This window comes from Macaca nemestrina, chromosome 2, assembly GCF_043159975.1.
Source record: "Macaca nemestrina isolate mMacNem1 chromosome 2, mMacNem.hap1, whole genome shotgun sequence".
Taxonomy (NCBI): domain Eukaryota; kingdom Metazoa; phylum Chordata; class Mammalia; order Primates; family Cercopithecidae; genus Macaca; species Macaca nemestrina.
Genome location: NC_092126.1, coordinates 100,697,980 through 100,712,878, shown reverse-complemented (window position 1 = coordinate 100,712,878; position 14,899 = coordinate 100,697,980). Strand labels below are relative to the sequence as shown.

The following is a 14,899-nucleotide window of genomic DNA, read 5'->3' as shown; positions in this document are numbered from 1 at the left end:
AAGATGCCATCAAACTGCCTGCCTCTGCCACTTTGCCCCAACATTTCAGAGGCTATGGCTAAGCCTAGACCTTCATTCTAATTGTGCTTAGCAGTCTGTGAAAGGCTCACGCTAGATGGGGCCCCAGAAAGAGCCACTGGTCGGGAACAGCATGAGGAGGCACCCACACCTCCTCTGCACTCAGCTCATGAATCTTCAAATCAGAGTTTGCTCCACCACTTGCCTCATGCTCTGAATCACTCTTGCTCTAACTTGCATCTTGGTTTCTTCTTCTCTGCTTCAGCTACACCAATTTACCTTCACTTTCACAGCAGCGAGAAGTGAAAGCTGTCTAATACTGCTTCAAGGCCAAAATAGTAGAAACTCTTTGTAACTCCCTTTAGAAGCTCCATGAGGACAGGACTGTCATCTCCAGTGCCCAGCACATGTGGATACATAATAAGTATTTGTCAAATGAACACACACAGAAACGATCAATCGTTTGCCCTTTCTGAGAGTTCTAGAATAGTTCTCATTCTTATGTGTATCAAAATTCACCTTCATTCTTTAAAAATGTTTCTTAACAGAGTCCAACTATATCATGAGCTGGCATTGGACAGAAGACAGACCGCCTAATTATGTGGAGGATACACGAGTCCCAGAACTATGAGAAAGCTTTTTTCCTTAAGACTGTAGTATCTTAAACAATTAGGGAGGTGGTGAGAAACAGTTGTTAGAAAGCAAAACTAAGTATCACAAGATACAAATTCAACTCCTGGCTTCAACAACAGCTGTGTGATCTTGAGTGAGCTGCTCTTTCTCACTGAGCTACACAAGAAAATGTTGTTAATCCTCCCTCACTAACCAATTCCCAAGTTTTATTGTATGGTTTCATTCAATGTTGAAATTTCTAAGCTCTTTTTAAAAAATGATATAAATAAATATGTTTAATCGTTGAGCTCATTCAATATACCTAAAGATCAAGAGAAATTGCCAATGAGACAGTTAGCCAAGAAGGATGAACATATTAAATAAGGTAGAACATTTGAGGTGTGGCTGAGGAATGAACTAGCTCATGTAAACATTTTTGCATGAGTGGGCGTGTGTGCACACATGTCTGCTCCAGAGCAGTGCTTCTAAAACTTAAATGTGCATGGGAATCTTGTGGGGCTCTTGCAAAAATGCAGATTCTGATTCAGAAGTCCAAAGTAGGGCCCAAAGTCCTGCATTTCTAACAAGTTCCCAGTGATGCTGACACTGCTAGGCCAGGGGCTACACTGTGAGTAGCAAAAGGAGTCACTCATGATATTAAAAATATCTAAGAACGTCAGTAGGTCCAGGTCCCTGCTGATGTTTTTGTTTGCCTGAAGTTTTTCTTTCTATTATTAAATCAGCCTTTTAAATAAAAATGAAGCACCTAGTAATATGCATAAAGCTCCAGATTCAGTTCCTTCAGGTGACCACGTGCTCTGAATTCTAATCAACAGTGGCCCTATCTTGTTCTGGGGTTTAATCCAGCCTCTAGAGCTAGGCTAGCAAGTCAATTTTCCCCAGACAAATGGCAGGGACAGTTACCAGCTGTCAGGACAATGCCGGCCTCTTTTCAATTCTGAGCTGCCAAAGCAGCACCCCTCTTTTAGAAACCTAAGCCTCTGTAACACCAGAATCCCAATCCCACCATCCGTCATTAGAGACCGTCTTTGGTCTCTAATTCCATAGTAAATGTTATAAGCCCCCTGACATCTGGCTGATGCTACAAGCTCAATGAGGAGCCTAAAAAGTCCTGTCACTTCTGCTTTCTGACTGCTCCAGCATTCCATAAGGGCCAGGCTCCGGGCATTATATCTCCACCAGTCCCATAGGACCTGTGGTCCAATGAGGCTTCAGTCTGGCCCTCATATTTGGAGAAAGAATGCTTGGGGTCCAACATTATTTGTCCTAGAGCTGGAGGTTGTGTGATATTAGAAACATGTTGAGGCCGGGTGCGGTGGCTCACGCCTGTAATCCCAGCACTTTGGGAGGCCGAGACGGGCAGATCACTAGGTCAGGAGATCGAGACCATCCTGGCTAACACGGTGAAACCCCGTCTCTACTAAAAAATACAAAAAACTAGCCGGGCGAGGTGGTGGGCGCCTGTAGTCCCAGCTACTCGGGAGGCTGAGGCAGGAGAATGGCGTGAACCCAGGAGGCAGAGCTTGCCATGAGCTGAGATCCGGCCACTGCACTCCAGCCTGGGCGACAGAGCGAGACTCCGTCTCAAAAAAAAAAAAAAAAAAAAAAAAAACATGTTGATAAGCAGGAAAGGGAAGGGGAGGAACCTCAGAAGGAAAGGATGTCCAGCCTGTGTGCCTGCTGCCTGCAAAACCAGCTGGGAGGAACAGCGACAGGAAACATCGGAAATATCCCACCAGCCCACTCCAGCTAAACGGGTATCCTGAGCCCTGACTTGGTGGCTCATTACCAATCTCTCCTGGAACGTGTTTGCCACGGAAGCTGAAGCAGGTGGTGACGTTCAGGCAGTTCACAGGCTGCTGTCCGTCGTGACACTGAGGCGCCGTGATGTTGATGGAGCCCGGGAGGAAGATGGCGACATCCATCGTAATGACAGGCCTTGCTCTGCAGGGCAAGAGAGGAAGGTGACTTAGTCATAGTAAGGAGCAGCTCTCAGAATCAAACAAGAACTAGACCAACAGGATAAATCCTAGGCCTTCAACCCAGGATTTACTTAAAGCATGAAATATCCCAAGAGAGAAGGGCTAGTATGTTCTGTGAGCATTTTTTTCTGATTTTAGAAGTGGCATATTGCCTAGTAAATTAATAGTTAGCTTCCCAATAATAAAAGTAAGTTTGTTAATAAAACACATCTGGTTGAAGCCATAAATGAACCACCAGATGCTGGATAATTATTTAAAATTTTACCAATTAAGTTCCGATTTCCATTTTACTAGGGAGGTAAGAATACATTTAAGAGGATTTCCTAAAGCAGATGCCATGATTCGAGAAAGAGATGCATACTCAAGGATTCCCTCAAGCATTTGCTGCCATTATGAGCATGAACTGCAATGTTCTAGCCCCATCCAGTTGGTCAAACCTCCTCCTTCATTTACCACCACCAATTCATTGGGTATTTTTCTAAAAGAACTTGATTAGTAGAGTCCCAGCTGGTAAGAAATCAACCTGCCCAGTCTCAAAACCAAATGAAACTCAATAAATAGCCACACTCTCCTCCCTGCTGTGGACCATCCCCCAGTGCTTGATGAATGGACAGCACCCCTGGGCTCCCCAGAGACATCCCACAAAAATTAAGAGTAAATAACACCATTCTGCTCCCACTGCAGACATCTGCTCAGGCAGCATTCACCTAAGCTACCACTCGACCTTTTCCCTCCAGACCTCACAGAGGAACCCTTTTACCTCTAAGGAGCCCCAGCCTTCACACCACTGGGGTGACATAACAAGATTAAGGGGCATTTGTGGCTTGAGAACAATGACCCCCCTGTGTACAACGATCCCTCAAAGAGAGCCCAGGGTGACAGGGCGGATGGGAATGATGACCCACACCAACTCCAAGGGAAGAAAGCGTTAAGGAAAATCTGGGTGCACAAAGGAAGTGAAGAGACACGAGGCACAGATGGGGTGAGGGGACTCCACTGCTGCCACCATGCTGGGAGATCGGGTCAACAGAGAGTAGTGGTGACAGATGCAGTGGAACTGCAGGACTCCCAGAGCAAATCTGGCTGCAGAACAAACGGAAGTCAGACAATAGCAGTGCCTGAAAGAAGGCCAACACCTTAGTCTTTCCATTTTCTTCTGGGTTCATCCTTATAGGATACTAGAAATAAATCAGAAAGTGGATATCTTACCCCTGGCCAGTGTGATTGTGCAGACGCCAGTGGACACCCTATAAAACCCCATTGACCTTTCAACAGCCAGCTCAAATGTTCCCACCCTGAGGAAGCCTTCCCTAGTACCCCTGACAGTTAGGCATCCTCCCTCTCTGTGCTTCCAGCTCTATACACACACCCCTGGCCCCCACTTACTAAGGTGAAGAGTCATTGTCTATTTCCAAACCTGCCCCACCAGCCTGCAGCACCCTGCAAGGGCTGGGATCCAGTGAATTCATCCTCTCATTCCCATAATAAATGTGCAAAAACCCTTGTTAATTAAATAAGTACAAATTTTACTCCAGCCCAGGAGACTGAAAACCACAAGTGTCCAAAGCCTCACAGATGGACAGAGGTACCATGGAGAGCCAGTCTCCACCCTGCATGGTCCCTGACCTGCCTGGTCATGGTACAGAAGAAAAGCCTAGCTTACCCCATCATCCCCAGGGGCCACTCATCAGGGAGGAGGCCAAGTCCTCCTCTCACAGAAGAGCTCTGCAGAAGACAGGGCAGCAAGCAGGAAACAGACGTGGGCAGCCCAGACACAGTGACCTCAGTGGAAGTTGGAAAAACAGTATCCTTTGAAATGGACCACAGGGACCCTCACAGGTACATCTCCTTCCCACAGCTGTCAGATCAGTTCCCTTCAACCTTTCTGTTTCAACTCCAAGTATTGTTTTTGGATGAAGAAAAGCCCAGAAATCTTTCAGGGACCTCTCTGATCACTTCCTGTGACCTCCAGTGGGAGAGCACCGTGTGCCTATCACCCTGACACAGGACCTGCCCCGGAGCTAATCTGGGGGAAGCAAACTTCCTGAGGGCAGAGTGGGTCAGCTGCACTCCTGGGGGCAGGGGAGACTGCGTCTCACAGTCCTGCCTACAAATGTGCCAGCCTCTGAGATAAAAGCAAAGGGACACCCAAGGACAGCACCACAAGTGCTTTCAGGGCTTTTATTTGTTTTAAGAAGCTGGTAGCTGGAACACTTCTCCCTGATGGCTGACAGTTCAAATCCTGACACTTCACTTCCAGGTAAATAATACAACCAGTTGGGATGCCCTTTGATACGTTGCTCAAGGTGCCTTGGCCTTCTGCAAGGCAAGGACAGATAAAGAGCCTTCACCCCTGGTGACATTGTTAGGCTACTAAGCCAGCCCTGGGGCCACCTACCTCCAGGGAGCTAATTTGGGGTCATATAGTTGAAAGCCTCAGTCAAGTTTTCTCTTAGCTGCAGCCCATAGCATTCCTAACCCACGCACCTCTGGCCTCCTGCCCTTAGGAGGGTTAGAAACAATGGGCAGTACGTATCTATGTGTCCATGTACATGCATGGTCTCCTAGCCCTCCCTGCTTTTCTAGTCCCACCCAAAACCTAAAGTAACTCAAAATCTAACTGTCAGTTAGGCCAGACCGAGCCAAGCCCCTACTTAACACAGTCAGCTGATGCCTCCAGGCCTTCTAGTTCACTGCTGCTCAGCTGAATCCTGGGACTTTATCAATGGCTGCCCCTGCAGACACCCAACCTGCTGGGTGTCTCCCATGCTCCCATGCAGCATGCTCAGCTACCGCTTTACCTGCCCCACCTTGCTTCCTCTCTGAGGGGCTCTAGCTTGTCTTTGAAGGCTTCCCTGCTCTCCCTGATTCCCTTGTCCTCCTGGAATAGACCAGGGTGGTCACCCTCTGCTTCATCCTCATCCATATCCCAAACTGAACCTTGCCCTGACCTTATTCCTATCTTGGGGCCTGGCTCAGAAGATGAGGGCCCCTCACCCTCAGCCTGTGTACTGAATTCTATCACTCTTACCAACCTCATCCCCCCATCCCTCATCCCTGGAGCAGCCTCCTATCCTCCCTCTTGTCTCTTCAACCTCTCCAGGACCCTTGGGGTTAGGCATAGGGTCAGGGCATCAGGGTTCACATAGATGAAGGTGAAACCAAGGGTGAAGCCCCTCCGATCTCTTCCAAGAGGGTAAGGGACTTGGGAGACCAGAAAATGGCTCAAAGATGTTCTTGGCCTAATCACCGATCCAGAGCCTCCCATCCTTTAAACACCTCCCTGAACTACCTGCTGGTCCCATTTGCTCCTTTGCAGCCAAGCTTCTGGAGAGGCAGTCAGGAGTCACTCTCTTTTCTTGCTTCTTCTCTCACCCACCTACTGCCATCTGGCTTTTGCCCCATCACTTCTCTAGAGCCACCACGGCCAATGGCACCCCTGACCTCCCCCTGCCACCTCCGACAAGTCCCAGGCCTCACTCTGCTTGGCCCTTCTGCTGACTTTGATGCCACTGCCCGACCAAGTAACCCTGCCTTATAATCCTCATAGCACCTACCACCATGTGGAATCACCTTCCGTTTTATATTAATAAGAACTGCATGTCCTTGGTCTCCTCCCCCATAAAATGGGGATAACACCCCCACTCATGTCATGGATTGTTAAGAAGACTAAGAGTTATCATGTGTTCTGTCAACAAGAGGATGGACGAACAAACTCAAGGATATTCAGTCAATGGAATGCTACTCAGTAAGGGGAAAAACAAGCAACATGCCAACATGAACAAATTTCAAATGCATCACACTGATTGAAAGAGGCCAGAAACAAAAGAGTCCATAGTGTATATTCCCACCAATGTGAAATTCTAGAATGGGCAAGATGGATCGATGGTGATAGAAGTCAGAACAGTGGTTGTCTATCAGGAGAGGGGTCTGAGTAGACAGAGGCACAAGGAAACTCTCTGGGGTGATAGAAGTATTCTTTATTGTGGTGGGGTGGTAGTCACACAATGTATGCAGTGGTCAAAACTCATGGAGTCATACACTCAAATTGGTGCATTTTATTGTATGCAAATTCTACCTTAATACAGAAAGAAAACAACAACAAAGAATGAACACACATGAAGTGCTCACACCGTGCCAGGCAGGCGGTAGGAGCTTACCAAACATTGGTTGCCTATGGCTCCCTGGCTATAATCTAAGGTCACAGCCTAGGTCAGGTTCCCCATCAAATCCCCGGGATCTGATGCATGGCAGCATCTCAGCAGGTCAATGTACCTTAGCTGAATGAATAAGAGAATGGATGATTGTGACCACAACATCCTTGCATGCTCCTCTACAGCTGTCATGGCCCAACCACTCTTCTTGGGCCTTCTCTTGGCCTCTTGTTCAGGGTAGGGCTCCCCAGGCTCCGCTCCTAGGTCTCTTCTCTTGATATGTGCTCTCCCTGGAGTTCTTCTTGAATAACTTTACATTTGTCCCTGTTGAGCTCCAACTCACCAGATTCAACCCTCCATCCCAGGCTGGAGTCTGGGGTCTCCCACCCATTGTGTAACTGCCTCACTTTACTTTACCTCCATATGTGAGCAAACTCCTGGAGAAGGCTGTCCCTCACCATGAAGAAGAGAAAAAGAAAATCCTCTTTGGATTGAAGCTCACAGCAGGAAGATTTAAAAATACAAGAATGATGAGAAAGCAGAGTCTATATGATGGACCTTCAGCCAGATGGCCCCGGTTTTAAGAGGGCCTGTTGGTCCTGGTGTGGTGGCTCACGTCTGTAATCCAAGCACTTTGGGAGACTGAGGCAGGTGGATCACAAGGTTAGGAGTTCGAGACCAGCCTGATCAACATGGTGAAACCCCATCTCTACTAAAAATATTTTAAAAATAGCCAGGCATGGTGGTGTGCACCTGTGATCCCAGCTCCTCAGGAGGCTGAGGCAGGAGAATCACTTGAACCCAGGAGGCAGAGGTTGCGGTGAGCCGAGATCACACCACTGTACTCCAGCCTGGGTGATAGAGCAAGACTCCGTCTCAAAAAAAGAAAAGAAGAAGAAGAAGAAGAAAAAAAAGCCTGCTTTCAACTGTGAAAAGTTGAGGAGTGTGTTTGTTTTATTTGAGAAGAATCCTGACAAACCAAAGTAAGACGCTCAGGATAGTGAAGAGAGCAAAGACGACATCATGAAAGCACTAACTAGAGCAACCAGCTTCACAAATCTAACCTCAATCATTTGGAGCCACAAAAGCTGTTTTATCCAGAGGAAGGGCTGATAAAGAAAGTGAAAATCCAGTCACATGGGAAATAATTACAGGAACCAAGGAGGCCTTATCTTAGTGAAGTCACCACTTGGGGGACACAATTGCCCCCTTCAGATACTAAAGGGCTGCTATGTAAAAGACACAAGACCGAGAAGCAGAATTTTAGGGAGGCAAATTTAACCCAATTTACATCAAACTTGCTAAGATTTATTAAGCAGTTAAACCAGGCACTGTTCTGAACATTTTACACATACTGCAGGTGGTCCCTGACTTATGATGGTTCAACTTACGATTTTTCAACTTCACAAGGGTGCGAAAGCCAAAGGAATGCAGCACACTCCTTGACTTACCATGAGGCTACATCTGGACAAACCCGTCCTAAGTTGAAAATACCGTGTTTTGACTTTGAATGGGTTTATCTGGAAATAACCCCATCCTAAGTCAAGGAGCATCTGTATTGCTGTCCTGGCCAACAGAGGAGAATCCTGAAACAGAAAGGTCAGAGCACTTGCCCAGGAAACTCACCTAGTAAGGGCGGAGTCAGGGCTGGAACCTGGCCACCTGGCCCCTGAGTTCACATTCAACCTCAAGGCTCTTCTGCCTCTTTAATAATTCAAGATTTAATGTTCCTGGGGCAAGCGGGTTCCCTTAGAAGTAACTGGGCTCCCACTCGTGAGGCATCTCACTCAGAACAAGAGGCTATGTGGCCCTGCAGTGGAGACCAGCAGAAGGTACTGCTGAATAAGAAGGATCTGGGGTATGGAACTACATGGCCTCTGGGATCCCTTCCAGCTCTGAGATCCTACTAGTCTATTTTAGAAAGTTCTGCCATCAGGTTATTAACAAAACCTAAGAATTGGCTCTCACTCCAAAGTGTAATTCTGCCTCCTCTGACTCATACAGCTAGAAATATTTGGAGAGGGTTCACGGGTGGTGGCGGCGGCCCACTGGCCTTTGTAGGAGAGATCCAGACTGCACGGGCCTCAGCAAGCTCTGGGCCTCAGCTCATGTCCTTCACCTCTGCTGCCAACAGGGAATGACGTGCTGTCTAACGGGTAGGAGGCTCCCGGTCCCCAGGGTGCTGTGGACTGACTGGAGGTAAGAATGCAGGGTGTACAGATGAAGAGATAAAACGAACAGTGCTTCCCAGCACCCGCAGGAAATAAAAAAATATTTGTATGGCACATTATGGAAGGTTCTTAGCCAAAGGCAAATAGCTTTAGGGCTTAAGAGAGTTAGGCTACCCCAACCCCTACCTAGAAGCTCCCAGGATGCTATCATCTCATACCTGCAAGCCATTCAAGGCCACAGATAGAAACTCTGGGATAGAGAATAATTAGAATGAGAAAATAAGGTAGCATTTCAACTTACTAAGCACCTCCAGCCTACAAGGAACAGGACAGAGGAAAGAGCCCGTGAATGGCGAATGGCTCCATCCCTCACCCTGAACAGCACAATTCAAGGAGCAAGAGTGAGGCCTCTCACCTGAGGAGAACCACGCTGTCGGACATGAAGGCTCCAACAGTGACATCTGAAAATGAGAAGTTTACAGCGTTCAGAAACTTGCTGAAGCCCACACCCAACAGCTCCCTGGGAATGAGCTCACAAGGATGGAGGCCCAGCCTTGAGGCCAGAGAGCCCTCTGACGGCCACCTTCTGGGCTATACAATGATCTTGTAAGAACGGAAGCCACACTCTCCCATGCGGCAGCCAATCCCTACGCAGGCTACTGGGGCCTTGAAATGTGGCTGGTCTCAGTCGAGAGGTGCTGTGAGTGTAAAATACACACCACATTTCAAAGACCTAGTACAGAAAACCATTAACTACCTCACTCATAACTTTCATATTGATTATATGTTGAACTGATAATATGTTGGCTATATTGGGCTAAAACAATTAATAAAATTAACTTCACCTTTTTATCATTTTATGTAATTACGGGAATATTTTAGATTACACATATGGCTTATACTTCTTTTGACATCAGTGAATTAGAGAAAGACATACCTAGAATTCAGTGACTCTTGGAAAATTCTCTAGGTTCTGAAGAACACGGAATCGTCACCCTCCACCCCTCACTCTATGTGACCTGAGTATCTCATGGTATCCCTGTCTGTAAAATGAAGATAATTATCCCCACGGCCTTCTTCAAAGGCTGATAATATTTCATTACATTTAAATCAGAAAATATTTATTAGTCATTATATAATATTCATTAAGTACTCACTAGATTTATAGTAAATATTTACTAAATATATGAAATCAGATATTTAAGTCAGTAAATTCATGAAAATACTTGGCAAGCTATAAACAAGACCCTGGTTTAACCAGTAATGTTTATTCCTAAATAACTTTAATTTAGGAAGTACTTACTCTTCCAGTGGTTGTATGCCTTTCTCCCTACCACCCCAACCCGGCAATATAAATCCCTGGCCGTGGGGTTCCCACTACTACTTCACAGAACCAAGTATCTGAGTCCAAGAGGGTCCGAATCTGCACATCACTAAATGCATTGAGCATCTGTACGATGGCCTCATTAAGGAAAAACAAATAGCAAATCCACAAATTATAGTGTTCCTAAAATTTCTCCACTTGGGTGTATTTATCAATTTTGTTCTTCAATAGTCTTTTTAAATTAGCTATATGTTTAAAAATAAAAGAACCTGACGAATTTGTCAGTTTCCCTTATGAAAAACACAAGATCAGAAATTCAGATCCATTGTGAACTGTGAACACCTTGCTCACCTGACATTTGCAGAAAAGCAGCTGAACCACTGGGAAGCAGCTGAATCCCCGTGCACTGCAGGCTCTGGGCAGCCCCTGACATTGAGTCTCAGCATCCTTGTCTATAAAGCGGGGAAAACACCCTATCCTCCTTACCCACTGGGGTCACTGTGAGACGCATATTGCATGTGGAAGCATTTTGTACATATTAAATGCTAAACCCATATAAGGTATTATCTGCGGATGGCCACAAATTGCCCAGAACAAGAACTGCTTTCTCAAACTTACAAAGGCCCAGGAGGGTCTTTCTTGGGACAAAAGCTTCAACACTGACTTCTTTCTATTCCCACACTTCCTCCTGGCTCTGCAGTCTTGAGGAATTTCCAAAACTCCTATCTGTACAAAGGTACACAACGTGGTGTCCTCATACAAGACTGCGTTAGTTTTCTTAAATTTTAGTGGAAAGAAAGATTTCTCAAAAGCAAGATGACTACAAAATTTAGAGAAATGTTTCCTGAATTCCATGACCATTCTGGATTTTTTTCAAATTCTTACTGTTGTTTCCTCACCTGACCCCACTCCATCTTGAAACACCTGAAGAACCACTACTCCACCACCCAGGCAATTTGACCTAGGCCAGATATCACTTGGGATTGGGTTGGAAATCATGTATTTTTATCCAGTTAGCCACAACCACCACAGGCATTAATTAACCCTAAAGTCAAGCCAGCCAGCCTTGAATGGTGAAGGTCTCCTTTGTCCACACACAAGAGGACGTGGTTTTCTTTTCACTCCAAATCTTTCTCCACCATTTTCTTTCAAGAGTAGGGGCGGGGAGTGGGGGCATATGGGGGGGTGGGGGATGCTGCTCCTTTTCCTGCCCAGAGTAAGAAGCCTTTGAATGTGGTTAAATACAAAGGAAAACATGAGGTTTCACTATTCACCATTTTAGATGTGGCCAGTGCGATTTTTCGTCATTAGAATCACTGCCACAGAAACCACTATAAAAATCCACCCTCCTGGTGCTAAGCTCTTCAGAGCAGATCATTTTAAAACCCCAAAATAAACGTCAACATTATTTTCATCTTAAAATTGAACACCAGGCAAAACACCCTATTCTATCGTGTGAATTGTCGTAATTCTAAATGGATGTAATGATTGCTAACCAGACAGAAAATTATTCTACTTCATGCATTTATCTTCATTTATCTCACATGCCTTTAAAGAAAAACAGCTTACCAGGATAGCCATTTCCATCCATATCAATGCCTCCCGATATGGACTGACCAAACATCCGGAGCACTGGATTTATCTTCCGCCCAGACAGTTTCTGAAACAGATAATAGGGAAATGGAGTCACAGGAAAAGACCACTGTCACAAATAAGAACTGTGACTGCTTTATTCCAGCTTCCCTTGACGCTCAGTCTTAAAGTTGTTGAAAGAAAAAAAAAAAAGAGTAATCCGAATGTGATCAGCAAGTCTTTAGCAGACAGTTGAAGACCACACACTCCTTTATTATTACTTGCCTTGGCCAAATGTCATCATTTAATTTTCTTTCTAAGTTCTGTGCTAATGAAAAAAATCCACCTAGACTACCATGATAATGTTTTGACATGCTGAAGTTCAAAATGGATACAGTTTAACTTCCATTTCTAATGGAGGTTCTGTTTGTTTTTACACAGGGGTAGCTGGCTGAAATTCTAAGAACATATTTAGCTTCTATCTTTCTTCCCAAATACGTACTAAATATTTAACACTCTCCTCCTAAGAGGCACACATTACAGAGTCTTTCCCTAGACAGACAGGTAATTAACGTGTCTAGCTGGAAAAGATGGCCATGTGGAAACTACCTCTCTGTCCAGCCAACCAGAAGATCTATAGATTCTGGAGCTTCACAGACAGGAGTGAACAGTTTTACCTAGTAAATCTAGAACTCCATGGTCCTGAACCTTCTTAAACTGTAGGAAATCAAAACAACTCGGCTGAAGAAGATGCCCTCCCCTCTAGAAAACAGCTCCCTCAACCAACTGGAGTTCGCAACTTCACCATGGGACACGCTAGCATCTATGCTTACTTTATATGTTTTTTTAAAAATGAAACTTTCTCTCTTTTTTTTTAAGAGATAGAGTCTTGCTCTGTTGCCCAGGCTAGAATGCAATGGCACATCACAGCCCACTGCGGCCTCAAACCCCTGGGTGTAAGTGTTCCTCCCGCCTCAGCCTTCCAAGTAGCTGAGACTATAGGCATGCTCCAATATACACAGCTGTTTTACTTTTTTGTCAGACGGGGTCTTGCCATGTTGCCCAAGCTGGTCTCAAACCCCAAGTCTCGAACAATGTTCTTGCCTCAGCTTCCCAAGGAACTGGGATTACAGCCACTACTCCTGGCTGTGCCTACTTTTTATTCATCACTAAGTTCATCACACATCCACACAGGCAGCACTGATTCAGCAATATTTATTGTACAAACTGCCTTTGTCACACTGAAGCTGTGCATCAACATTCATGTGGCGCAGTTCCTCACAAAGATACTGAACTTCTTGAATCAGAAAAGTCCCATCTTCTGGGATCTGACCTACTCTTTCTGCCTTTATCTGCATGGTTCCCAGGGGAGGCTTACTTCCTGATGCCCTCACTGTGGAGGACAAGAGAAATGCTTTGTTTTCAAAGTACAACAGAACCAGGTTTACCAGCTATCTAGGGGCTCCCTTTGACTTTCTTTCCTTATCCTTCTCTTTCCTGAGTCATCCTGCAGAGAAGTCACGAAAGCAGGGAGGGGGTACTTTCCACAGGATCTACAGATGGAGGCACGAAGGATGCCCCCTGACCCCCAGCAGCTGATAACTGCAAATTACCCTCCTAGAAGTGATCAGAGAAGGCTGCTTGCCATCCTCGGTTAAGCCATCCAACAGGAAATGTGCAAGCACCAAAGTACAAATCAGAACACTGTAGGAAACACTGAAGAGAACCCTACATCCCACATGGCTCTGTCTAAACAAATATGCATGTGTGTCTGTGCATTTCTTAAAAGCCACATTTTGAAGCAGACCCTCTCAGCTCTGAAGTCCAAGAACTCTAGCAGCAGCCTGCCCCTGGATCTACATTTCTAAGGTATGCTGTGGCTGGGACGAGGGGGAGAGTGAAGGGGTGGTCCATCTGGGGGTGGTGATGCAGGCTTAAGTTATCCCACAGACATCTGCAGGCCATTATGCTATAAAGCCAAGAAGATAAGTCTGCCCAGTGCTAATAACCCTAAATGAAAACCAGGAGCCCTGGAAACCTCCGCTTGACCAGGTTTCTATGCAGTGTCCCTTCCAGCAAGAGAAGGATCACAGGAGCCGCCATATGCCCAGAGGGCTCTTGCATTGGGAAAGGCACACAAGGATCTTAAAATCAACACTCTCCGTGGTAAACTCAAGAGAGAGAGTTAAAGAGCAATGTGGAAGAAGTGTGGGCCCTGATCTCACAATTTACCCAGCAGAAATAATACCAATCTGGGCCAAAGCAAAGTGATTCCATTGCCCAGAGTTGTTTCTGATTCCTTCCTCTAGTTCACCCACACAATGCCTGCTCTGTCCAGGACCTGGGCCTGCAAGAATCTGCCATTAAAAGGTTTTGTTTTTTCCTTTTAAATCACTGCCCTTATCATACACATATTAGCAGTTTGGAAAAGTATAATCATAGTTGCTTCTTTCTTTTTTTTTTCTTAAAAGTCCCAAACCACTTCTCTTTGTCAAAGCAAAGGAGCCAGCCTGCATGCTGACAAAGGCAGGCTGGTCCAGCTGCTATCCCTGCTTCCTACTAAAGACACTCCATGCTAACCACAAGAGTTATACTGTGGTTCTCTACAGGGATTCCACCCAGCAACCAAACAAAACACTGGAGGGCCCCAGAGGAGGGGAAGCCAGGGTCTCTCACAGGTTGCCTCACTGTGTGATTAGCTTCTGAGGTCCAGGAAAACAAGCTTCCCGGAGGATGCGTGGAGAATGACCCTGACCGCTGCCCGAGCATGGGGCTCCTTGGGTGACTTTTAGCTTGTCACACTGGGAAGAGCATCAACGCCCCAGCCTAGGGCAGCTCTTGTGACTCAGATGTGGCCCCCAAACTGTGCCTAAAGCTCTCTTCCTCCTGCCTTGTAGGCTGAATCACCAAAGTTTATTAATCCCCTGTTATGTATTTCTAATGAAAAGAGGATGGTCTGGTTAGATAAATGCCCCTCAGAGAATGTACGCCTCATGGCAAAATAGTTTCCATATTCGTAAGTTTTCCTACTGAGTTTCTGAGTGT

The 14,899-nt window shown here is 45.9% G+C and overlaps 1 protein-coding gene across 2 annotated transcripts in view; it reads right to left on the bottom strand.

Moving 5' to 3' along the window:
- Positions 1-14,899, bottom strand: part of LOC105480186 (integrin subunit alpha 9) — a 387,973-nt gene that overhangs the window by 297,296 nt on the left and 75,778 nt on the right. For both annotated transcript variants that reach the window (XM_071091443.1, XM_071091444.1), the window contains 3 exons: positions 11,852-11,942; positions 9,374-9,419; positions 2,441-2,595 (listed from right to left, as the gene is read on the bottom strand). In XM_071091443.1, the coding sequence (XP_070947544.1) occupies positions 2,441-2,595; positions 9,374-9,419; positions 11,852-11,942 (292 nt within the window). The remainder of the gene's footprint in view (positions 1-2,440; positions 2,596-9,373; positions 9,420-11,851; positions 11,943-14,899) is intronic.